Below are 27,192 nucleotides of genomic sequence, written 5' to 3' on the forward strand. Positions count from 1 at the left end.
AGATTCTTTTGGGCTGGATATTCAGAGTCTAATTTTGACTCTTGTGAGGTCATCTTTTACTCCTATAGTCAATGGAGATATAGGTGCTGTTAAAGATCCTTCCAGAGTAGGAAAATAGCTTAAATTCATCAAAAGCTAGTCAGAAGAGCGTGTACTAAATACAAAAGTAGCTTGCTTTTCTGTTATGAAACTGGAAAACCTCTGAAAATAGTTCTTCTAACTTGCAGGCTTATTGGGCTTTTTATTTGGTGATAAATGAGTTCCCACCTAAAGGTGGTGGTTAGGATGTGTTACAGTGTCAAAAAGTGAGAAATGAAGATTTGTACCTACTGTTTTTAAATCTAGTTATTCTGAAGAAAAAACGAATAAACATTTTCAGTAAAAGTGAATTGCAGCTTTTAGAAACACTTGCTGTTTCAGAATAGTGATAAAGTAAATGATACTGTCTTCTGCTTACTGAAAAATAACAGGAGTATTTGTGCTAAATATTGAAAACTCCTAATTGGAAGGTCCTATTTTTGCAAAGATATTTTTAAACAATGAATGGGCCTACCCATATTTAATTTTCCTGCTATAGTCTGCAGTCTCTTGTTAGTCACGGTCTACTTGCTGGTATATTAAAAAATTTAAAATTGTCTGAAAGAACTGAAAGTTTCTCTTCCCTTTGCCTTCCTCCCCCCCCCCCCCCCATTTGAATTCAGCTTTCACATACTTTGTTTCCCTCTATTATAGGCCACTAACACTTAATGTGTCTTTATGAGGATTTTAAGTTTATGGCAAAATGCTGCATTCCCTGAAGGAAACAAAATTGTTACTGTCAATATTACTTACTTTCATTACAGTGGAAATAAGTATTATGGAAGGCACCTTTTTTTTTTTTTAAAAAAAAAAAAAGGCCCAGGAAATTCTTTACTGTATCTCTTACCTTTCTGTCCTATTTTAACTGATTCACTGGAAGCATATACTAGTTTGTATTGCAGCAAGGCAGAGTTATTTACAGCAGTGCTCTCCCTTTTTCACCATATTCTGAAATATATTAATGCAATTATCAGGTGACTGATTCAGTCCAGGGTTTTGCTCTTGTTAGTACTTCTCATGTCATAATTTTCAGGCACAGGTATCACTTGGGATAGGTAACTTCTCTGACTTTAAAATTTGTTCTTTTTGACTTTACAAATAAGGGGGAATAGTTGTAAAGTAGCTGTCTGTTAGCATACCTATTTCTGAGCCATTGACAGATCTTCCATATATTTCCAATTTCTTCAAAGCTTTTTTTTTTTGCAATTGCCCTTAAAAAAAAAAAAAGTCCATGTGGCTTAATCCTTTTAACTAGATAAACTGTGTAAATGAAGTCTTTGTTTTTTCACGAAAACATATAAAGATTAGAAGTTCTGGAATATGACCTATGTATGTAAAAACAACCCCCTCCCCACCCCTTTCAAAAAGCAGATGTTGGTAAGGGGCTGAGGTTAGCATGTTTAGTAACTTTTTGGGGGGCTGAGGTAGGAGGAGTTGATTGCCCTACAAATGCAGAAAATATTCTCCATTTTTAACTATACATTTTAAGGTATTCTCCTCTAGCATACGTGCTTTGTATAACACCTATCCCCACTCAGCCCCCTCTGGAAGAGTCTGGTAATTTAAAAATGCAGCATTGAGTATTACTGCTCTGCCAGTCTGTTAGCTAAACTGGGCTTAGGCAGGGTGGAAAAAGACATCAGGTTTCTTGTCACTTTTTCCAGAAAAGCACACACTTTTTCTGAACACAAATCAGAGATAAAAATACGGGCTTGTATAAAGAAGGTTATGATTTGTGTTTTCTTTGTTCATGAATTACTCAAGCCATTATTACTGGGGTGTCATTTTTTTTCTGTTTCTTCTGTGTGTGGTTATTTTCCATGGAGTTGTCTTTGCATGTGTGTAATTTTTTTTTTTCTTTTTTCCCCCTCTCTGATGTTCTAGCATACCTTAGCCCTGCCAGAACTAAGTTTTAGCAATAGTCCTCATACCCAGTTTATGACTCCACGCTGTTCAGAAGTCGACCTCTGAAATACTTGGAAGACTACAGCGAAAAAGAAACCTTAAAAAAAAAAAAAACTTGCACTTTTTTTTACTTTCGGCATTAGTAACTTGCTTAAATATTTTTTCCTGATACTTCCTCCCTTAGTTTAATGTGTGATGTGATTCTTTTTTTTTTTTAAATTTCCTTTAATTTCATTATTCTTTTTTCCTATACCTGTTCAGTGTTTCAGCAGCTCTCTCGAACGGAATGGTGATTGGCCTTGGTATGTGCTGAACTCTGGAATGAACTAGTTGGTGCTGTTAACAGCAGCACATTAGTAGTGATCCATTTAGGCTTGTATAATGGAGCAATGTCTATAGCTACATCTATGTATTTTGCAGCTAAGGCAGGAAGGAAAGCTTTTATGCTGTTAAAATATTTGAGTAACTTAATACTTTCAAGCTGATAGTTTTCGTACTGAAAAGACTGAGCAAATTAAGGCTTCTATCCAGTAAGTTCATATAATACTGAGTAATTTCTATGCCTTTGAATTTACTTGCCAATTTTTCTTGCATCTTAACTTGCTTTTTTTTTTTTCCTTAGTAGGGTATATCCTGTTCTTTCTTCACCTTTTTCAATCCAGTGAATCTAATCAATCACTGTAGATTGTGTGTTATCCAATAAATATGAGTTTAATTGGAATAAGGTGCCAATCAAGGAAGCTGAGGATACTGAATGTGATGTATTGGGTCTTAGCTGTTTTTACTTACTTTTAACTTTGCTTACCTACCTTGCTTCCCCTCGTAGGTCTTGAGCTGTGTATGTAATGTAGTGTAACTCCATATTCTATTTTATGAGAAGGGAAAAAAAGACCAAGTCTGATGTGACTTGTAGCTGTTTCCCCTTACTTTTACTCGCTTAAGTAGCTAAAGTGTTCCTCTTACAAATGCAGTATTCTGGATGAACAAACGTTTTATGCTGAGGGAAAAAAGCAAAGGCATTGTTCCTGTAACAGTGTCTGTTCTGCAAAAGGAGTATAAATTGAATGAACTAATCTATTGTTTGTTTTAGGATGGAGAGCCAGGCTGGTGGAAAGGAGAACTTAATGGCAAAGAAGGAGTCTTCCCAGATAATCTTGCTGTTCAAATCCAAGAATCTGATAAAGACTTCCCTGTAAGTTCTTATGCGTATCTTTTTTAACTGCAAAAAAGTATTAACAGAAATGGAAGGAATAAAAGCAGTGGTTGTTATGCCACTTAGAACATTAGTATGATTCTGACATTTATTAATTTTAAATTTTCTTCTTTGATATGAGTAATTGAATATAAAGGTTAACATTTGGGTAAAACTTCTTTAATATTAAACTGAAATGGGCCTTTTCAGATTAACTGCTATTAATGATGATGATGAGGTCTTACAGAAAAGAATGTAGGTCTGGTTCCATATTAAAAAGAAGTTGTGGTATGTCTAACTGATTAATGAGTTAAATTCGTACTATTTTGAAAGGAGATGTACATTAGGTCTCTTCCATCCTATAATTAGCTATCATTGCAAAATGCTGAATGACTCCTGTAGAACTAACTGGAATTTATCCATGTTAAGACTTGCCAGTAGGTTGCAGAGTATGTGGAGGTTAGTCTTTGCTTGGGATCTAGAATTGTGTGTGTGTGTGTGTGTGTGTGTGTGTTTTTTTCTTTTCCTTGCCATTTTTTGTGATAACTTACAGATATCCATCGTTTCATTTGGTACTCCTTGCTCTTGTAATTTCAGTTCCTGGTCCACCTTTTTTCTTGTAGCGCATCCCTTTGCTGAGATTAGTATGATATTTTGATGCTGACAAGTTTGTGTAGCGAAGATGTATGCCAGTGAATTAACATAACCGTTTTACCAAGATTGGATGGATTCAGCTCTAGATCGAGGCATCTAAATATTAATGTGTATATATAGGGAGCTGAACTGAGTATCTAAATATGTTCATTTAGTGCCATTTGGTCTAGAATTTGAGACATTCACAGAGGGTTGTTAGGTATGATGCCGCAGGTAACTTGTTAAACTTTAAATTACGGAAGTTACTGATTTAGCATTTAGCCTCAGTTACTTAACATGTACAAAAAGTCTAGTTAGTCCAAATCAGCAGTCTCTTTTCAGATTGATTCTCCACTTTGCCAGGACCATGTGAATGCCGTAACATGTGGCTGACGGAGCATTCTGCCTTGGTATTAACATGGAGAGTTGAGGGGGGAGGGTGGGTGCTACCACTGTCTTACCCGGCAGAAATGCTGCCTGGGGAAAGAGAGAAATTATTCTATGATCATAAGCAGTGTCTTTGTAGACAGACATTGCTTTGATCCATGATGCTGCTGTGTGCAGTCTATCCCAGTACAGGGATTCATCTTGAATGAGTAAGCTTGAAGTTCAAGACATTAGGTGGCTGATAATAGTAGTCTGCTACTTCATATCAACTTAGTAAAAATAAACCAGAATCATCCAGCTGCAGGCTCATGTTGAACTCTCAATCTAAGTGTTTTGATACAGGCAGCAGTACTGCATCAAACCAGCTGAACATGTTTGTTGCTAAAAACTTGGATAGTGTATTTGTTTTTTCAGAAAAGAAAGAAAATATTGTTTCATTAGTTGAGCTCACTGGCTTTTGTTTACCCTGGGACTAGAGGAAGAAATAATGAGGGTTTTCATGCTTGCTTAATTACGCTTCACTGGTTGGAATAAAATCTTTCTATGTTAAGAAAACCTTATTCAGTAGTTGCAGTGGCACAAAAGGAAAGTCCATGTCCATAGCAACAGTTTGCAAAACACCCATTACCAGGAATTTTTAGAAGTGGTATTTTGGACTGGCCCCATAAACTTCAGCAGTGTTTATAGAATCAGTTTAGTAGGCTTCTTTAATTGTTTTGTTGGTGACTCTTGTCCTTTTCAGTACAATCAAATGATATCTCTTCTAGAGTGTTTTCATTAATTGCATCCAGGGAACGGAGTGGGGGGAAGTTTGCAATTTCTTATCTTGAATATTCTGGTACTCCTTCCACAGAGGAGAGAAATTTGGACCATTTTACCAGTTCAAGGAAAGTGATGACTGCTTGCTTGCTAAAATAGGGTTAATTTCGGTGCACAAGCTGTGGCGTGATAATTTGAAATTTCTTAATAACTAAACAGTTCGTGCATCTTTCTCCATTTGAACATAAGCTGATAAGGAAGCTCAAAACGGAACGTTTTTCATGGAACTGCACTGTTTGTTGTGAACACTGCTAGCTATTTTTTGTCTCGTAACATTGTAATTTGGAACTTCATGAACAGAAATAGTTCTTCTTATCTTCAGTATAGAACCTTCTCTTCAGTATTCAAATTTAGTTCAAATCTGATCTGATTACTCCTTTAAACTTACACTGTACTAACCAATGTTAAGAATTTTACGTGCTGAAATTGAAATTAAAATGTGTACAGTAAGAACAATCTTTTAGACCAGAAAAGACTATTCTTAATTTTTAGTTTTTTGTATCTCTGCTGTTTGTGCACATTGTTTTAAGCAGTGGTCTGAGATTTGAAGAAACTTGTGTCTTGTTCCTGGAATTGCAACTGACTGCCTGGGAGATATCGGATGAATTATTTCAATTCTCTTTTTGTATCTGTAAACTGATTGCCTCCTTTGAAAAATACTTTGTAATTAACCAGTAAACAAGCTAGACTTTGCAATATATAAGACAAAAAGCAAGCAACTATGTCTTCTATAGAGAATATAATTTTTTTTCTTTCTTCCAGAAGCCAAAGAAACCTCCACCTCCGGTTAAAAGTCCAGGTATGTAAGATATGCATTCCAGCATCCGAGGAAACAATAGATTTCAGAAACAGTTTGTGATTCTCTCTGTATTTTTATTTGTTTTTATATGTTCATGTCATTCATGTGTGTGTATATGTATACATATATACATATATATATGTATGTAGACATAGTTGTGTATTTCCTAGTACCACCCTAAGCCACCCTTAATCACTATTTGAGGTTACTTTTTATGCTTTAGGTATTTTGGCTGCTTTATGTGTTTTCCCAAATTATGAATGGAAACTGCTTTGTAATCCTTTAAATACAGGGCTACAGTTTGCTGGCCTTAAATGAGTGTTTATAAATGGTATTACACTCCTTGAAAGGGAGAAAGTATAAACACAAATTATTGTATGTCATTTTTAGGTAGTGACTAAGATAATTAAAGCTGTTTGAGAAATGTCTATAGTTTGTTTTTTGCATTCAGCTCCAAAGCCTGAATTGCCAACTGGAGAGAAGAAACTCCTTTCTTTGAGGTCTGAAGAAAAAGGTAAGACCAGTTTTCTTTATAGTGAATTTCGGACTATGTTCTTTTAAAGTAGTTACAGGTTTTAGCTGAATTGCTCTATGCAATATACACCTATTTAGGAGACGACATACAGATTCTTTCAATACCATCTAATAAAGCTGTCACTTTTATGAAGCTCTTGAAGCGTGTTAAGAGTGATTCACAGAATCATCAAGATTGGAAGGGAGCACTGGAGATCATCTAGACGAACCCCCCTGCTCAAGCAGGCTCATCTAGAGCATCTTGTCCGGGCAGCTTTGGACTGTGTCCAGGTGGCTTTGGACTGTCTCCAGGGAAGGAGACTCCGCAACCTCTCTGGGCAGCCTGTTCTGGGCCTCAGTCACCCTCCCAGGAAAGAAGTTTGTCCTCATGTTCAAGTGGAACTTCCTGTGGTTCAGTTTGTGCTTGTTGCTTCTTGTCCTGAATTAGAGGAAGAAGCACACTGATGTAATGAAGTAGTAAGAAATGCACATTTCATCTTGAAAAAAGGTTATTGCAAGATATAATAACATAATTACTATTTAATTCATTTAAGTCTATCATAGTGAGGGTAATTCTGAATAACAATAATAAGCTATGGAAAATGAAAATATTTACTGCTACTTCTGAATGTTTCAGCCAGAATAAGTCTCTGACAGAAATTGTTTTTGAAAGAAATATATGGAACTCTTATACCACAGATATTATGGTCAGCAGTACTTAGAAATGAAGGTTTCTTATCATGTTAATTCTTAATATATTCCGTATTTCCACTTCCACGGAATTTGTAGGTGTTTGCTAATTTATTCTCAGGTTTGGAGGAAATTTCATCAGAAAGTAACAGATAGGGGGGGAAAAAAAATCAAACTATTGTGATCCAAACACATTTCTAAAATGCTTCTTTTTATATCTGAAAAACTGAGCAATTTAATCTGTTAAATTACTTCCATTGTGTTAAAGTCGGAAGCTTAAATAAATATACTGGATGAGTCTTAAAAGAATAAATTTTAATGTTATTGCAGCTCAATGATATTACATAAAGATATTTTATTATATGAGTAGTGAAGTGTGGATGATTAACATTGCTGAGAAGCATTTTGGAAAGTAGTCTTGCTCCATGTGTTTCTTGACGACTTTGAACAGTTTTATGACCTACAATTTAAACCAAGCGCATTCTTAGGTGTTTCATAGGAAGAATATTTGTTAAAATTAGCTATCTTTCTGGTACTTCTTAGTAAATTTTTATTGTGGAGCAATATCTTCATACTGGAATTGCGATCAGTAGTATGATGCTAGAAGGTTTCATCACTTGGACGTTTAACATCCTGAGATAAGTGTAATTTCAGTTTGGTTCTCTTTCTGCTATGACGTTACCTTTCCATGGCTGAGTCCAACTGTTCATGGAGGAGCATGTTAAAAAAAATCAAGTAACACATCCAAAATGCTTAGGAACGTGAAAGCTTCTGAAAAATTAAATAAGGTAGAGAACGATGCTTTTCTGTGGCACAATAAATAGTGCAGGAAAAACTGTATCCTGTGTTCTTTTGAAGGTCAGGTTGCATAATTGTACATGGTTCTTTCTGGCCTTAAAAAATTTAGTTAACAGTAACATTTTACTAGAAATAAACTCCTATTTATCAGTGCAGTTTGATACTTCTATTGCAAAATAACTGTGCTAATATTAATGATCAGTTTCATTAAATATGAAATTGTATTTTGATTAGTCTTACTGAAAACATTAACTGAGCAGCTCCAATTGCAAGCTATTGAACAATGTAGCAAAAGGCTAATTACTCTATCTTTAATTCTGGGGAGAAAAGGGCTGACAGGATTTTTAAGAACTATGCTTTCATAAATATTGCTATGTTTATAGTGAAGGGCATTTAGTACCATTAAGCCATTTGGTAATTTTGTTTGATGTAAATGTAAAATGTTTCAGGTTGATATTTTTATTTCCCTTACAAAAGTGCTCATTAAGCCAAACCTTATCTCTTTCATTGTATAGCAAAATACCAAAAAGGTATGCTACTTTGTACAGCAGAATTGTCAGATTTCTGTATTCATGATTAATCTTGAACTTTGGTATTAACTTTTTCCATTTCACTGTGGCCCAAATTTATATTCGGATTCTGAGTTGAAGTAGCTCAAGGGAAAGCTATCAGATTATAATAATTCAGCAATACTGTTTAATGACAGCATTTTTTTGCCCTTCATGTGAACTCAGAAGCTATTCTTTGTTATTCTTAAGATGTAAGAATGGTGTCTTGTTTTTAGCTTTTGCTGAATAACATTTAGGTAATTGATCTCCAGTAATACTAGCTACCCTTGGCCATTTAAAATTTGAAATGTTGTATGTAAAATCAATAGATGTAGGTGAAGCTTGTCTCAATAACAGAATACAAAGGTGCTTTTTGTCAGTCAGCACCACCATGTGGCTAAGTTGTGTATTGTCACCCTACTTTAATACAATTTTTTTTCAAACTCGACACTGAGAAAGGCTGAAGGGGGATGCCAACAAGTTTAATTTGTATGTTTGTACGTTCAAACGTTCAGAAATTACAAAGAAGGAGGATAATTATATTCTACTAAATGGCTTTTGCTGAAGTATCTCTATAATTGGGTCGCCTCCCTATATTCCTGTGAATGTCATACTGTTTTCCCATTTTACAGTTGGAGAGCTGACACACACATGCTGGAGAGCTTGTCCAGAGGAAGTTAGTTACAGACCTAGCAGATCAAGCGCTAAAATGGGATGGAGCTGAACCAAGTTTTCAGCCCCAACCCCAGCTCCCTAGAAGAAAAGTAGAAAGTACACGCAGGATAACGTTACAGCCTGTGATTATAGAAAGTGGATTGAAGATTATTCAACTAGTGCTTGTGAAGTGGCTTGAATTTTTGAGTACTGTGTGCAGTTATATTTTGGTCAGTTCCTCCTGAGATTATTCAAATAGGTTATACAATTGTTGGACAGTAACAGTTTAACTTTTTTGTTTTCTATACTTAATTTATACCCTTGAACTTGTAGGAAGATAGTTTTAATCCCAGATAACGTGAATCTGATACACATAAGTCCTTTTCCAGAGATCAGTTCTGCTGTTTGTGTACTTGGAAGAAGAATAGTTTAAAAAAATAAGAGGATATGTGGTAAACTCATAAAAAGGCAAAACAGTAGTAGTACAGAGATTTTTATTTGTTAGCTGTCATTTGCAGTGTGGCAATGTGAATCTAGAATTTCTTACTCCTGTTTCACGTCAAAAGGAATTTTTCTTGCATTTGTATAACATTTGTTTTTTTTAAGTTCAGGTAAGTGCTTTGTGTGCTTTGATAAGGTGTCACTTAAGACAGTTAGATATGTATTTTTCACTTTTATCTGATCTCCAAAGAAAGTATTTCTGACAGCGTTTGCTTTTTAATTGACTAGTATTGTAAGTGCTGTAGATAACGTCCTTTTTTTTGTTTTTTTTAATGTTTTGGTGATGTGTTTGTCAGATGAAAAAGGAGCCTTGGACCAGAAGCCTTCTAAGCCAGTTGCTCCTCAAGTACCACCCAAGAAGCCTAGTCTTCCAAGCAAGACTAATAACTTACTGAGAACAGGGCTTCTGCACCCAAAACGACCAGAGAAACCTGCTTTGCCATCATCTGTATCCAAGTCAGTATATCTCTAATTGTGTAGTAAATATATTTTATTTGGTTTGCTGTTCTATCTTCTTTCTTGGCTGAAAGAAGTATGTTTTTAAAAGATGAAAAGGGTGTAAGGATAAGTTTTGCTCCACATCTATTAGTGTCTCAGTTCTCCAAATCTTTGTCAATATGAACTTTTTAATTCTTGAAGACTTGAATCCATTTCGGAGGAAATATTATAACACAACCATAAGTCAAGTGAAGTTACAAACCTTTAGATTGCTTTACTTGAAACCTGCCACATAATGAAGAAATTGTAGTTATAGCAGTGGTATGGTGCAGAAGGCATCTGTGGATGTTGCACTGTATTTGAAAAAAGCCCAAGATATTTCTTATGTCACTAAGTTTCTTGTTTGAAAGATATCAGGATAGATTTTCCTCTTGAAGTGCATGTACCTGCTCTAGGGAAGTCACCAGAGGGATAGCATCAATGATAATACCATTTGGGACCACATAAAGAAGGCAACATAAAGACCTATAACTATAGGTCTTTATAACTATAAAGACCCAGTACCTCTTTTCACCTGCTAAAGTGATTTTAAATACTTTGTACCTCCCTTTATCTGTTCTTTCTCCAAAACGTTTTGCATCTAATTCATATAGAAATAAATTTTGTCTTCAAGGCATGAAAAGGCCTGAACCTTTTTCTTACCGTTCATTATCTCTTAAAACTGATTTCTTGGTCTAAAAACCGCTTATGCCTAGTATCCACCAAAAGTAGGTGATTCTTTTAATATATTTACATAGAAACACTTTATCATTTGAAATAAGAAGGGAAGAAGGAATTTTCCCCAGTCTAACAACCAAAAATCTGAGCTTTTTTGGACACTTTAAAGGTGCTTACGTAGTGTTCCATCCTTCTGATCTCTTGAGAATCTTTGGATGGTGAGACTTTTCTGCTGGATAGTTTCATTACACATTGTTTGTAATTACCACCTGTTTATATATAAACCCATATAGCTGACTTGCATTTTAGGAGACTAGTTCTAGAAGTGTTACTTCAAATCCAACTCCTTAAAAGAATTGTCATGTAATACAAAGAACAACCCTTTTCAGTATTCTACTTTGACCTTGTGCTATGAATTCATAAAAAGCTTAAAGGAAACCTGACAATCTTAATTCTGGGTTCTGGATTAAACTATGGCTAACATCGGTTCCAGAATAATCTAATGCTGCTTAAACTACAGCAAAACAGAGGGAAGTTGGATATGATACTGATCTTGAGCCAGTGAGTTTTGGAGACCACTGAGGTAGTGATCACACTGTACAAAGTCTCATATAGTCCTCGTATGTTTTATTCAATGTAAGTAAGCATACAAAAAGCTTCAGTGGTTCTTTTGCCTTACAGTTCTAGATTTTTGGGTAACAGATGCATGTTTGACACTAATACGTGAATTCATCTGGATTTTTCTTTTGGAGAAGTGTGTTTGTCAAAATTTATGTTGAGTCCAAGCTGATTTTTTGTTTAAGTCAAATTTTCAGAGTAATTCTAGCTGGAAAAAGTGTTTTTATGGCTAGATTTATCACCAGTGGAGTATAGGCTGCTACCTACCTCTTTCCACCCCCCCCCCCCCCTTTGGCTGACCTCATGATTAGGCACTCAGGACAAAATTGGCCAGCGTGTTCGTTCTCTGAAGATTTTTGAGCCAATATCTTTCAGTTTTTAAGTCACCTAACTAAGCGCTGAAGTGGATTGGTTTTGCATTTCCTACTGATGCTTGTATTTATGTATTTAAGTATTCATGGGGGGATGTTGAAGGTCAAATTTGTTATCTTGCAGCTGACTGTAGTTGCTTTACTCTAGCATTGGGTTACAATGCAATGTTTCAGCACTTTATGCAGAGTATATTAGATGAAAAGGGAGAGCTGAGAGAATACTGTGCTAGAGGTACTCAGTGTAGTTAATATTCTCTTTTTTTTGGGGGGGGGGGGGGGACACCTAAGATAACTGTATTAATTCTCTATACCTAGAAAATTTTTTAGTTGGATTACTGGCCAAATAGGGTAATAGCAACTAATAGTGTCTTTTTTTTTTTAAACTTTGTATTCCTCATGAGTCTGAGGGTGGGAAAAAACTGTTTATAGTATTTCACTAAGGAAAGACTAATTTTTGCATGAATAGAAGTTCTTCTCTCCCAGTTTCTGCTTTTTGCCTCTATCCTGTGTTTAAATATTTGCCATAGCCTTACTCGCAAGTACAGATATACAGTTCACAAGTAATTGTGTCCCTTTGGGGTGTTTGACTTGAAAGAACTGTCAAAGTGCGATCACGATGAACTTGGACTTGTGCAAACAAATACCGGAGCAGAGAGCTGCTACCTCAAAGAGCCTGTATCTTAAATAGCTGGAAAGATGGGGGATGGCAGCATTCTTTGAGGTTCTCTTTTTTTTTTTTCTTTTCTTTTTTCTTTTCTACCCACCTCAAAAAGAAAGAGTAAACTAAAGGGAGAACGCAGGAGGAGGACAGTGGGGAAATGGGGTACACAGATAATGCAAAGACTTAGCCAGCCAAGAAAGGACAATATAGGCAGAGCTCCCTCTAATGTGCGCCCTACCCAGCCCTGGGACCACTGGGTGCTTGACTGAGAACATCCTAGGCTAGTTGTCACTTTAGCTCTGTTTTGATTTTCAATATGTAATATTGTTATATCACTTGATGGTTTGTAATTTCCAAAGTAGAGAATTTTTAGTCTTTAACCCTGGCAATCAACCTCATTCTCTCTTCCCTCCCCACCCCCCCCCCCCCCCAAAAAAAAATGGAGGCAATAGTTACAGATTCAAGGGGGCACATGTGCAGTTATAGTAGTATGTAGTAAATTTTAGTCCTTTAATAATTGAAAGCTTCAAATTTTATGGATATTTAAATATATCTAAATGTATGGAAATTTAACATCACTCCAAGGAGGTAAAGTTGTTTTTTTTTTTCCTGCTGCAATTAAATTTGCAAGTAAATAATTTGGGAGACAATTAGTTAATGAAAGGAATACATTGAAGCTGTGAATTATTCCATTTATATTTTTTATTTTTATGCTATGGCAAGAACTGTAAAGGAAAAGATCACCTGTTCACTTTTTTGGTCCTTGGATGATGTGAACCAACATGAAAAAATGAAGAGAAGAACAGTACTAACAAAGACTGAGAGCTATATGTAGAATAAGAGCTTATAAGTACTAGACACTTAATTGCATGCTCAGGAGAAAATAACTTGTTTTAGGTAGTTTTTTCTTTATAAGAAGATTGTTGATGTCAAGGAGTGTGAATATTTTATCTGAATATTTCAAGAGATACTACTGAGGGTGCTATTCATATTCTTATTTTCTACTTCCCTAAAGTGTAATCTTTTAGATTTAAGTGCCAAAATATGCCTGGTTGTTGATGCGTTAGAGCTTTGAATGAAATTTCAAGGGAATTGTATGCATCTGAGCCCTCTGCAGAGTTGGAGCAGAAGAACTGGCTTTTATAGGACTAGACTTGCTCTCTAAAAGACTTAACTTTAAGCAAGGCTGTAAATAAACAAAATCTGCTGAAATTCTCTTTTGCTTTTAATTCTTAGTATACTTCAATTGTAAACACTCTCCTCTCCTGAGTAAATATGTTTTGCGTTGCTTTTTTAATTACAGATCTAATGGAGAAGTTGTTTCTCTTCGACCAAAATCTGAAATTGAGCCAGTAGCAAAACCAAAGTTAGACTCTGAACAATTACCGGTTAGACCAAAGTCAGTAGAGGTAGATTCGCTTGTGGTAAAGAGCCCTAAAGAATCAGGTAAGAAAAGAATTAAAAATTTCTTTTGAGTCTTTCTTTTTAGATTGCAGTATTTTACAGGGTTAGAATAAGCTCTTTAAGCAATTTACTCAGAATGCCACAAAGTGTAATTACGCTTGTTCAAGAGAAAGTGTATTTTTAGAACTGCTGTAGGTAGCTCCTGCTAAGAGTCAGAAAACAATGTACAGATATTAGCAGGCTATTTGGAGATAAATTGATGAACACTATGGTGTAAACAGATAGGAGGAGGGGAAGAACACTTAATGGTTTGTTCTTCCAGTTTGAAAGCATGGTTTTTACTTTCATCTTGTGTTTTTATGAAATTATTTTCTTTTCCTTACTAATTGGTACAGTTTGTTCTTCTGCTCTTGCATTTCAGATACTCTTTGCATTTCTAGCTATCTACCATGTTTTTAATAATGTCATTAACTATAGCATTCTGCAGTCAAATTCATAGCTACTGTAGGTTGCGACTTTATCATACCTTAAAATTTGGCCGTTGTGGTGTATTTTAGCTTTGAATTTCATGCTTATGGGGGGAAAAAGCTGGCTTTGCTTAATGTACCTTGAGCTAAACCTAACCTCTATTCAAATGAAAATCTGTGCAGTGAAAAAAAACCTTATTGCTGGTTAAAGCAACCACATTTGTGGTCAGGCTCTCTGAGCTATTATGTAGATATATTTTGTCCTTTACTGACAGTGCAGCTGACTTCAATCTTCTACGTGCGTTTTATGCAGAGATTACCTGCTGTGGGTATTTTTTAAATCTCTAAAATATTTTTATTATGTGACTAACCGCTGCAGAAAAAACTTTAGTGCATTGTACCTGCAGTGTTTGGCTTATATATCTCAAATGCAACCTTTTATCTCAAAAAAGACTGTTTGAGAGTAACATATCTTGAAATTGTAGTGTAACTTGATTTTTTTGTTTTAGGCCAATTATGAAGAGGTAATATCCAGGATGTAGTATGGTTGTTACTAAAGTGTAATCAAATTAGGCTGTGAAACCAAAATAATGCATTTAAAAGTTGAAGCAATTTACGCATGGGAAGGGTGCTTCTGACTTTGCTGTTAAGAAACAGGACAAATTAAAGCGTACTTCTAAGCTTATATTATGGGAAAAGCTTATATATGGGAAAAGTTTAGCTCAGGTATATTTTTCATAAAGAAGCTCTATCTTTCTAAGCAGCAAGAAGTTGGTCTCTATGTCCTAAAGAATCCTGGAAATACTATAAATATTCATATTAATGCTGAATGTTCCCTGAAGTATTTAAAAATTCTTTTTTATTCCCCATTGAAACTTTGTGCTTTGATATGCCTTTCTCCTTTAAAGATTTTTGCATTGACAGTTTAGTAATTTCCTCTATTATTTAAATGTGTAGCTTGAGTGAGGATACAGAAGAAACACTTTCAGGCCAAAGTAAACAGTGAGATAAAAGATTGAGGCACGACTTAGCCTAAAAAATTTAAACTTTATCTTGTTACTGGGATATTTAGTTCTAGGATTGTGGTAGATGTGTCTGTATAGCATAGTATCACATATCACCAGGGAAAAAATCTTCATGAAAACAGATGGAATATGTCCTTTTCTTCAGGTACAATTATTTTACATATTTAATAACCAGAGTGGCAATGTATTAGCTATGGTATTAGATATTCATATATTAAAAGCCCCCCCCCCCCCCCCCCCCCCCAGTTTAACAAATTCATTCTTACTCGCTGACGAAGGATTTTACGGGTTCACGGAGAAACTCACGCTTTTAATAGCCAGGTTGGGGGAAAATAAAAAAACAAAACACTCAGTAGCTGACATAGTACTGTTGGTGATTTGCAACCTTGTATTTTATTCAGATTATATTTTTAATAATTTATCAGGTTTAGTTCAAAATAGTTTATTTGCCTATATGGAATAAAACAGAGTGAGTATATAAGGCTTTACCTTGAGAATGTCAGCCTAACTTGCAGCACTTACCGAGAACAGAGGATGGAAACAGTCAAAGTGCAGAAATGCTGCTCTGAGTTTCAAGCCCCAGTCCTGCGATGGCCTCCCTGCAAACTCTGATAATCTGGCAAGGAATTACTTGCTGATCAGCAAATAAAAATTGCTGAATTTTTTCTGATGTAACTCTAGTTCTCTGCTGTTTGAAAGACCTATAAATATAATCATATATCAGCCTTGTTTGAAGCAAGTGTGCGGTCTGGCTTACTCCTTGTTCAGTGTGGAGCAAGCAAAGGAGCTGCAGCTTTTCAAGGAGCTGCTGTCTGAGGAAAATTTCAAGTCCTGTGTGGTATAAAACTGTCCTTGTTTCAAATGAGCTATATAAGTCACTTGACGTTTTTATCACTGTTACAAAAAGGATCTAGCCCAAACTCCTGCCAATAAAATTTAATGAGTCTCATGCTTTATTTCTGTGTAGGCATTCTGCTGCAAAGGACATAGTGCAGCAACCAGTGCTATATAAAGTTCTAACGATATCGGGTCTTTGTGTTAGGTTTATGACTGCTTAGTCTTATAAGAACTAGAATAGATATTAAATAAAATACGGGGAAAATGTATTGCTAACGTTGGCACTCTTGGATACTCTTGACCGCACTGAGTTACCAGAGTATTTTTTGGATTGAGTTCCTGAAGTAAACACATTTTTGGAAAATCAGTTTCTTTGTAAGTACTGGTTTATTTTTGCTGCTTAAAGTCTGAAAGTGCTTGTTAGAGGTCCAGCCACTTCAGTTTCCTTAAAGGAACAACTGTAAATATTGTGTACCTATTGAAAATGAAACAGAACTTATCCCATTCATCCACTAAGGACAAGTACTCAAAAACATTCAGAATCATTGATCATGTTGAAATACCTCCTGTTGAAGCTTTATTTGAAAAACTGCAATAAATGTTTCTGTTTGGTTAGAATTAAAAAACCTGAAAGCTATAAAAGACCTAAAGCTGTAATACTAGTATGCTGAACATGTAAAGCAATTCTATTTCTTCTACAAATGTTTCTTTTTCCTGCTTTGTAAAATAATTTTTTTGTTCAGAATCTTTTTCTAGACATTCCTCTCCTTGACTTTTCTTTCCAGATTTTGTTTCCTATCCTGTTTGCCATGTTTCCCTTCTTACGTGTCAGGAAATTACCCTACCCTTCTCCATTTTGGTAAGATAACAATCTATAAGGAAATCCAAATGCTTTATGCCATACACATAGCTGCCTCTTAACATCATAAACGTAATTTTCAGTTGCAGTTATTGATACTAAAAAATTTTGGGTTTCAATTTAAAATGCTTTTTTGTTTGTTTGAATGCCTGTTTTCCTTAGCTATTAAGCAAGAATTTATTTTAATCAACTCTTCAATTAGGAATTGATCGAAGTCAAAAAAAAAAAAAAGAAAAAGAAAAAAAGAGAGAGAAAGAGAAGAAAAACTTTCCTACAACCCAGCTATTTATAAGCCAAGTATAGTTTTTGTGTTCGATATTAATAGCACTTCTGGTGTATTTAGGTTGAGTGGCTTTACTTTATCTTTCTGTATACACAAGTTATGTAACTATGAAGTCTCTTTGCACTGAATTCTGTAGTGTTGGTTGTTTAGTGTTATGAGTCATGAAAAATGGTATTCGTAAAAGTTGTGCCAGGGTCATGCTGAATTGAAGTAAATAATCTTTTTTTTTTTTTAACTTCAAATTTAAATATTCCTAAGCTTATATCTATCACCTAACTTTTATGGGGTATAGCCTCAGCAAGATGAGAAAGGATCTGATAGGAGATAGGTTGTAACCTGCTAGGTGTGTATGTGTGTGTTTAGTTTTTTATACACTTGTTGATAATATTTTGGAATATTAACCTCAATTTTTAAGCCCCAGCAGCATCTAAAGCATTAGAGCCATAATTTCTTTAGTGACCCCTTTAGCTTTTCTTCTTTTTGTTAAGGTGTTTTTTTGACAAACTGGTATGAATACCTGAAGTGTTCATAAGGTTACTAACAAAACCTCTTATGTTACAATTGTCAGGAGCTTTTTAAGAGACATAGTTATGTATGAATCTAGGTTAAGGTTGCAGAAGAGAGGTTTCTAACAGTCTGTCTTTAGCAACCATTTCAGGTGAGTTTATCTTTCTTTTTTTGAAGAGAGAAAGAGAACCTTTCTCAGCTTTGGTCTTTTTTTTTGAACTCAGATTATCTACAGATGTGAGATTACTTTTTTTTTGACACTGTGGTGGGATTTGCATTGGTTACTTGCAGGCTGTTTGTAAGAGTTGATTGCTATGTTTTATTGATTGACATGGAGGTAAATTGTGAAACTGAAATGGTTTTCATCAGGGACCCACTGTCCCCATTGATTTCAGTGGAGCCAGGATTTCTACTAGTATTAGTAAGAAAGATGCAACACTTCTTCCCCCCGTCTCTCCAGCACCCTGTGCCTTCTCTATACCAAGGCAACAAAAGGGAAAGATAAACAGGGAAGTGCAAATAGAGAGAATTCCCTCTGTCTGTCATGTGCTGACAATATTTTATGCTGAGCAATTTACTCAGATGTGGCAGTTTTCATATGTAAGAGCCTCTAAGAGGGGAAAAAAGAGTGGTCTTAGTATCATCCCACCATCTGTATTTTTAATCATAGATAGTTACAGTCTTGAATCATATACATGTCCTCAAGTGTTGTGGGTAAAAAAAAACAAAAACTTTTTTCTCCTGTATATGGACATTATTCTTAATATGTCCACGACTGATGATGATCTTGCTCACAGAGACAAGGACTGGCATTACAACTGTAATAGTAACTCAATTTCTGATCCTTATTTAAATTTACTGCTGAATAAATTGTCACTTCTGCAGAACGACAAAAGGAGGATTGTTTAAAAGCAAAAATGATGAAGGTGCAAAAAAGATATAAATATTTTTCCTGCTGTCTTGTTACCTTTTTTAAATAATAAATAACTAAGCCCTGATTTTGTTTTTGGCATGGATTAATGGTCTGTCGCTAGAAGATCAAATGAAGAACATGAAAATATCTCCCTGGATCACTGTTGCAGAACTTTCAACAAGTTAAATAATTTATTGGCACAGTCTACAACAGAAAAACTTTCATAGTCATCTCTTCTGCTTCATCCTTTCTTCCATCAGCCCCTTGCCATCCATCACTCCTCTGTTTCTTCCTACTTTTGTTTTTCTTCGCTGCTTTTTTAAATTGCAAATAGGGATACACGTTTACAGAAGACGGTCTTTATATACTCTAATAAAACTGAAAAGTAGCAAGGCTTGATGAGTAACTGACAGTGTTATAAATACTTGTGGTTCAACAAAAAAACAGATAATGAAGTAGATTGGTCCAGGTATGTCTTGAAAGGCGTGAATATTTTAAGGACTTAAATGGTAGTAATACAGAGTAGTAAAGAGACTGAAAACAGACAAAGCATTTAGTGAAAAACTTAGTTTCTACAGGTATAAAATAACTTTGACAATGCATGAACAAAACTTGTTTCAAGTGATCCAAACATAGAATTGGTACAAATAGCCTGGCCAGTGTTTCACAGCTTTTTTTTTTTTTTTTTTAAATCTAACCTCTTGCTATACCTTCAAGGATAATAAGGAAAGAGGGAAAGAAGTAGCAAACCTTCTACTGGATGCATCATAACGCTTACGTAAAAATCAGAGCCTACAAACCAAAGAAAAATACCCTTGCATGCTATTTTTGGTGTCCGTTAAATGCCATGTGACACTTTAAACTTGTGGAATCTTTGGAATAAGTCAGGCGATTTTCAGAGCTGTAAATTCATATCTAATATTCTATAATCTTGTGTCAATACTTAATTAAAAAACGTAACTCATTGTGCATCTGTCAGGTAGGTAAGTATTAACTTATTTTTGTGGGAAAATTTCCATATGAGAGGTTAGGAAGCCCAGCTGTTAAACAGGTGAACTACTTGTGTTATGTTTTTGGCTAGATACAAATGTTTTATTCTATCTCTTAATAGATTTTCTTTTTTTCCTTAAGATTGTTTGTTCCTGTAGGATGCAATGAATTCCTACTAGAGGAATTTCCTCCTATAAGGAGGAAATAGATTGTGAAATAAAGCCAGATTTCATCCAGCAGGGATTTTGCATATGCTTAAGAGCATAAAGAGACTATTCAGAAAAATAGATCGCTAGGTCTTAATAAAGTATGAGAATGAATTTCTGAAATGTTTTATTACAGACTGTATGGAGGCTTGCATTTGCTGTAGACAAGTACCGCATCTGAAAACAACCAATACTGTGTAGAAATATTTCCAGTTAATAACTTGTTAACTTACCTTGCATGAACCTGTGGAAATACAATTTATCATGTTTCTTATGTTTTCGTGTTTGTAAGTAGTTGAAAATGGCATGTCTCTAAATTGTTTTTAAATTTCCTGGAAAGCAGTCATACATCAATATTCCCCAAATATTTGTCAGGCCTCCTATGCTGCCATCTTACTATAGTACTTCTCTGTTGAAAGCATGAATTTAAATGCTCATTGTATCAACTCTTAGGTTTTTTTCAGAGAGAGAATGTGGTTTTCCAGATATGTTCAAATCATTTAGTTGTTTCATACAGTTTGTATTATGTGCGCTGAAGATCTTTGAAACAATAAACATTCTGATAAATAAAAGTAACACATGACAAGATTCTGATCTTGATGGTGGTCTGTGTTTGATCTTTTTCTAGATCTATTAAGTTTTGATGACTTAATAGCTACCTCAGATAATCTATCACACCCTACTGCAAGCAGACCCAAGATGCCTGGCAGGAGGTTGCCTACACGTTTCAATGGCAGTAATTCTGTGAGTACACTGGCTGTATTTTTCCAGAAGTAAACTGAGAACTATCTTCCCTGTAAAGAGGATTGCACCGAGAAACAGTCTGGTGAACCATTTACCTGAGAGTGAAATGTAAGGTGCAGGAAGAGGTTAATTTCCTATAGATCTTATCTATAGGAATTTTCATTCACAAATCGAAGGATTATATGTAACAGAATGAAGATGATTGTACTACAGCTGAAGGAGTCTGCTTTCTGTTCTGTGAGGTTTTACTGTGGTGAATTCTCAGCTCTTCCAGAAGCACTGATGATGAAATGCCTTAAAGCATACCATTATATAGTCTTCACCCCAATAGAGTTGTCACTTAATGTGTTGCTGTTAAGTTGGGCTCACGATCTTGTATTCTAAGACGTGAGATCATCAGACTGTGAGAACAAGGTGATGCAAAATCCTTGACATAGAATTAATATCTTCTTAACATTTTATAGTTTCATCATGCCAGTTACCATCTACAGTTATTGCTTATTAATGTATGTGCATTATGAAGGTACCTACAGGCTTCCAACAGCATCAAGGACTCCTTCTGTTAAGTAATGCAGAAATGCTTACAAATGCTGTCCAAAATTCCTATGCATGATTTAAATTCTATTGAATGAATTGCCAGGGAATTGAGACCCTAAGTGGAAGGGAAAGAAAGTCACAATAGTCTAGGAATGTAAGGTTTGTCCATCATATCTCAGAAGCAGTTCTTGTTTTTTCTCTCGTGGAAAATAAAAATATTTTGTATGAATGGTTTATTTAGCAGCCGAGTCAAAATGCGAGTCCAGAGAAAACGTTGAAGGTGCAGAAAGAAGAAGAAGAAAGTGCCAAACCAAAGCCATTTGAAACGAGAAAGGTATGCTACCAGAGGAGCTAGAGAGGTACCAGGCAGCTGGTTGTTCTGTTCTTCTTATCTGTATTTACAAAATGGCTTGATGCAGCCATCTAAATGTAAATGATTGTATTTAAATGCAAGTGAACCATGTCAGCTGATATAAAGCTTCTGATGAGAATTGTGGTGTTGGGTGGCACAAAACTGTTACCATTTCTGAATGAGCTTCATGTCTATCTACCCTTTAGTCTTCCTACATGTAGAACAAATGCACAGGTCAGAAGAGTGCACAAAAGATTGCTTATAGTCAACTAAAGAGCTCCATTAAATCACAGGTTTTTAAAATGTAGAGAACTGCAGTGCAAGTAGGTTTTGAAATGTCTGATATTTGCATGAGGTTCCTGTATAGAGTATAACTCTTTTATATATTACACTAGTCCATTTGAACTGGATATTCCTTTTTTGCCATTCCTATATTTTAAGTTGGCTAGAAAATTAAGGAAAATTGTGTGCATCTAACTAAATGGTAATTGCTAAAAGGTATATACAAGATTACAAGATGATCACATACCAGTACAACTCACACTCTTAAGTGGCCAGTTTGTGAAGGTTTCATTTTCTTAGCTTTCTGCCTACTTATTTTTTCAGCCATCTGCATTCACTCCACCACTTCCATCTTCATCTCAGAGATCAAACTCTGTTATACTCAACTTTTCTCCTGGAGAAATTAAACTTAAAGGAGAAACAGATGATGGAAAAACTTCTGTAGAAGAGCTGAGGACTCAGATTAATGAATTGATGAGTTTAGTAGACGCACTGAAAAAAGAACATGGGTAAATATTTTCCTTCTCAATCTGCTAATGAATATATATTAACATTTTCGAAATATGTTTAATGCCAATTTTTTTAAGATAAAACTTTTCTATATTAATATATTTATTATAAATTCAGTGCTTCTTTGTGTAGTTAATTCAAGCTGGTATCCTAAATGTGTACTGATTTGATGCCAAAGTATTTCGGGGGGGGAGGAGGGAATTTGTACACAATTTTTTTTCCTTTCTACCTTGTGTTCCTTCATTTGTGGTTAGATGAATTATCTAAAGTTTGGATCCAGATTTGAACACGCAGAAAATTCCAGGTCGTTTCAGTTCAACCTCCTGTGTAAATGTAAACACTGTAAAAATGCTGCTTTTTTAGCCTACTTAATATTGCATTCAAAAGTTAGAGATAGCTGCGTGGTGATCAGCAAGAGGTGTTGAGGAGCTTCCGGTCAAAAGCATTTGAGAAACAGTTCATGTAATTATATACAAAGACTTAATTAAAAGGTGTCACTTCAGACCTTTGCTATGTGAATTCCTCTTGTAAAATTTGAATAGCACCTGTGCTTCCAGAGCTCAATAACACGAAAGCTTTTATCTAATTTGTGTTGTATTTCTGCTGTCTTAACAATTATTAGGAAAGAACTGGAAAAACTAAAGAAAGATTTGGAAGAAGAGAAGGTGATGCGAAGTAATCTGGAGGTAATACTAGTTCATATATATGTATATAATATATGTGTATATATATTTTATATATTTGTATATATAAATTCTATGAAAATGTGTACAGCGTTCTAGAATTTGATGCCTTTGTTTAGTTGGAAAATAGTTCTTAATATTTTGAGTGCTAGAGTGTGAGTTCAGTCTGTCACTGATTCTGCTCTAGGCTAGAAATATGCCACACTTGGATATGCTCCAAGAGAACAGGTTAAATTTGTTCTTCAACTTTTACAAAGGCAAAATACTAGTTTATATATATAGATGGGGAGAAAAATCAGAAGTTGTCAACTTTTTTCTTAATTTTGGATGAGCTATGTAAGTATTAAGAGGACGGTTCAAACTAATTCAAAGAGTGCAGTGTCTTTAGTGATGTGTATGCAGAGTAGAATGTATCCGAAGAGTAAGTTTCCTTACAAATGAACTGCACGCCCCTCAATTTTTGATGAAAAAGGCTATCTGCATTGCATTAAGATATGATGTTATTAAATGATTAACAGGATGAGTTCGTTATAGAGAACTCTTTCAGTCAGGTACAAAAGGATATTGTATTTGTAAAATAGAATTTGTATTGACTTCATAGCTACTTTCAAAAATTGGGAAGAAGCTGTGGCAAGTTCTGTTTTTAGCGTGTCTCTATAGCAAACAATGAAGTTGCCTTAAATATGCACCAAGAATGAAGAGAAAATAACTTTCATGTATCTTACAAACCATGTGAAGAGATTAATTTAAGCATGGCACAATATTTTGTATGAAGCCTACTTTAGAAAGCTAGTCTGAGATGATACATCATTGTGCAGAACATGTTAAGTAATCCAGAAATGAGCTTTAAGTGGTTACCTTATTCAGAATGAGTTTATTCAATAAGATGTATCAGAAATACAGGTGAATTTTGATTATTTTAAATCCTTGGTTTAAATATAATACAGCAGTATGACCTGTAAATGTTGAGCTTTTGGAGTTTATAATTTTAGTGAAAGATTTGAAGACTTTCAAGTTACTCCTACCTAAATATTGACCCTTTTCAAATGTCTATTTTCCAGCTTGAAATAGAAAAATTGAAGAAAGCAGTGATGTCTACATGAGACAGCAATGGACTCGATTTCATTAACTCACCAGGAATTCAAAGCTGAACACAAGTAGAACTGATTTTCTTATTTCATAATAATGGATGCTGGTGTTCTACAGTCTTAAAATATATAGTAAAAAAGGAATATAGTCTTTTATTCAGAGAGATAAAACAAAATAATGGTGTAATTTTTTTGCCAATATAAAAGAGGCCTTATTTCTTACTGTGCTGGAATTGCAGACCTTTATTTTTTGGTTTGCTTGAAAATACTACTGAATCTGTATAAAAAGCAGAAGGAATTCTTAATAGATTTTTATTGAGTACCTGTAGCTTAATTTTTAAAGAGATCTATACTATAAATAGGGTGATCTATCTTTACAAGTAATCTGTAACATAGTCTACTGGAAGGGATGGAATAGCCGTATAGTAATTTAGTCTCTACTTTCCCCCTACGCGCAAAAGGGAATATATGATATTTGTATATTTTTACATTTTGACAGTCTTACCCAGGGTTATGCTGTTGTGCCTGTCTGCAGTGAGAATATTAATAATATGCTGTTTATAAGTTGAGTAATGAGATAGGAATTCATTAATACAATGAAGCAGGTGAAACACCTATGCATTGTAATATGAATGAATGATCTAGTCAGAACAGTTTAACAGAACGTTTTGTCACTTGCACTATTGGATTAAAAAGGGATTTGGGATTGAATCATGAAGTTACAATGGGATTAATTTTTAAAATCACAAAATGCAAGAAATATAGAAACAAGGCTAGAGTCCATTCTTAACTCAACCTGTTGTGCCTAGAATATTACAGCACACAAAGTGAAAAGTGAACTTTAACTCTCAATTTCTGTGCTTCTGTGTATCTGAAATGAATACTCAGTCTTTTAGTGGTTAAATTTACATTTTGATCTGTTTTTACACGGGTCAGTTTTTGTTAATATGACTCCAAATAAATCCTTTACGACTCTGATACTCTGAAGGTCTCAATATGTATATATTTATGCCATAAACTTTCTCAGTATGTTGTGTGCCTCTGAATTTAATAACATCTTTCTATTTCAATTATTAATTGGAACAGGTGCTTGGATGCCATTGTGTTGGTATCCAAGACTGTCACATATTCTTTATGGAAAGCATTTGAAGTCTTGTGGATTGCCATTATCTTTAACCTCTGAGATCAACACAGTGCACAAGAATAATATAAAAATAGCAAAGTGATGGGAGAAAAAATTACTTTTATCGCTGTGTTTAGCTGTTAAAGCGTTACAAAACATACAGTTTTAGAAAGCCAATCAAATGCATTCCTTCAGTTAGCAGCAGCCTTGCCTCCCTTTGGTCTAGCAAAAGTGTGCCACACAGGTTGACAAGTCCACTAGTGAGAGAAATAATTAGGTTTCTATTCATGGGAATAGCCGTAAATATAGTAATTATTTAGTACGTCACTTAATCAAGTGACGTGAAAGTGTTATTCTTCAGAGTATGCTTTTTCTACAACTGATGCATCATAAAAAGCAAACATCAAAAAGTCAATTGGAAGATGTCTGCCAGTTACTGACTTACATTTTTAATAAAAATTGGATAATAATGCACTGTGCAGGTGTTATGTTTGCTAGTAACATCATAAGCTGGTTCTATATTAATGCTTTTAACTTCTAATTGCATAGATGCATCACAAATGAAGACTTCCGTCAGATCTTTATATTGAGGAATAAAGTGTGGCAGCAGTACTTCTGTCGGTCACTAAACTTTTAGAGCTTTTACCTGATGATGAAAAGCAAGAATTGAGCCTAATGGAATAGAAAGTCTTGTTATACAAGCTATTCACTGTGACCAGAGCATAAAACAGGTCTTGTAACGGGTTGCTCTACTGAAATTGTGTCTGTGCTTACGCTTGTAGCAGATGAGCAGAACAAGACAATCAGTTAAAACCACAAATGAAAGGTGTAAATTATTTAATGGCCTTTTTTCGCTATAGCAATAAATGACCCAAGTGCAATGACTTCATTTACCTTTTTTAAAAGTCGCTGCTATGAATATTTTTAGCCATAACGAAGTTGCTCTGATACAAGTCTGTCTTTCAGCTAGTGTTATGGACTGGAGTGGAGGGGAAGAGGGTAATGATTTTGAAGACATTCCACCGTACAAGTTCCTAAAAGCAGTATGCTTCACTGACTTGTTTACCAATGCTGTAAAATGACGCATGCTATCCAAACCCAGCAAATAAAATAAATTTAAAAACCTGTTGAAATGTCTGCTTGCTTATGTTCAGGAATTTAACAACATAAAAAAAAATGTATTTCTTACAGCAGAAGTTTGGAAAAGCTGCAGTGCATGTTATTTCTGTAGTCCTTCTTGAGGCTTTCAAACTTGAATTCACTCACTGGAATGCTGTGATTTCTGACTGTCAGGGTAACTAATCAAGCAGCTGAAATGCTTAATGTTTTTCTTTAAATCTAGCAAGTGTGACTAGGAGTCTTAACTTCTCAGTAACTGCTTTCCTTTTGTTCCTTTCTCCTTTTCATTTTTATTAGTCTGAACTGAATGGACTTTTCTGTGCATCTTCAGAACTTCTTTGGACACCTGTTGCCACTCGATAACGTGGATGAACACTAGTTAATTTAAGTATACATAATTTGTGCCTAGGATCTGTCTTATCTGGGGCTAAAAACTAAACAGATCTTTTGAGCCTAATTGTTTTGGGGCTTGACAAACCAGCTTTCTAAAGATGAAATTTTTCCTCGAGGGAATATTCTAAACAGTTCAAATGACAGCATCTTTAAATCACTTAAATACATAGCAAAGGACAATCTGTGTCCGAGGAGCTTGGAGTCTAAAGGCTAATATGACCTGCTTAAAGGGGTAGAGTGGATGAGGGCAAAGGCAAACAAGGGCAAGACAATGAACAGGCATTTTCAAACTACAAGCTCTTTTATTCAGTTTTCATAACATTCTTTAGAAAGCTTTTGTTTGAATACTAAGTACAGTTTTGGAAAAATGTACAGATCTGTTTACGCTTCTACTTAAACAATCAACACTAAGATAATATTTTTCATTAATGTTTTTCTAGAGGAGTGAAATTTCTGATGAAAGCTTTAATGTGTTGTAAGGTTTGACTTTGCGTTGTTTAGCAAAGTATCTGCTGAACTTGTGAATACTTTGTATTCATTAAAGTCCT

The 27,192-nt window shown here is 34.9% G+C and overlaps 1 protein-coding gene across 4 annotated transcripts in view; it reads left to right on the forward strand.

Annotated features, from left to right (window-relative positions):
- CD2AP (CD2 associated protein) overlaps positions 1–26,259 on the forward strand; it is an 88,379-nt gene extending 62,120 nt beyond the window's left edge. For 3 of the 4 annotated variants that reach the window (XM_068937020.1, XM_068937022.1, XM_068937024.1), the window contains 10 exons: positions 3,074–3,175; positions 5,777–5,813; positions 6,265–6,327; positions 9,814–9,973; positions 13,626–13,768; positions 20,442–20,557; positions 21,336–21,428; positions 22,053–22,237; positions 22,861–22,924; positions 23,983–26,259. In XM_068937020.1, the coding sequence (XP_068793121.1) occupies positions 3,074–3,175; positions 5,777–5,813; positions 6,265–6,327; positions 9,814–9,973; positions 13,626–13,768; positions 20,442–20,557; positions 21,336–21,428; positions 22,053–22,237; positions 22,861–22,924; positions 23,983–24,024 (1,005 nt within the window). In that variant the 3' untranslated portion in view covers positions 24,025–26,259. The remainder of the gene's footprint in view (positions 1–3,073; positions 3,176–5,776; positions 5,814–6,264; positions 6,328–9,813; positions 9,974–13,625; positions 13,769–20,441; positions 20,558–21,335; positions 21,429–22,052; positions 22,238–22,860; positions 22,925–23,982) is intronic. The other variant, XM_068937021.1, reaches the window with a different exon arrangement.
- The last annotated feature ends 933 nt before the right edge of the window (positions 26,260–27,192 follow it).

The sequence above is a fragment of the Struthio camelus genome, chromosome 3 (assembly GCF_040807025.1).
Source record: "Struthio camelus isolate bStrCam1 chromosome 3, bStrCam1.hap1, whole genome shotgun sequence".
Classification (NCBI taxonomy): domain Eukaryota; kingdom Metazoa; phylum Chordata; class Aves; order Struthioniformes; family Struthionidae; genus Struthio; species Struthio camelus.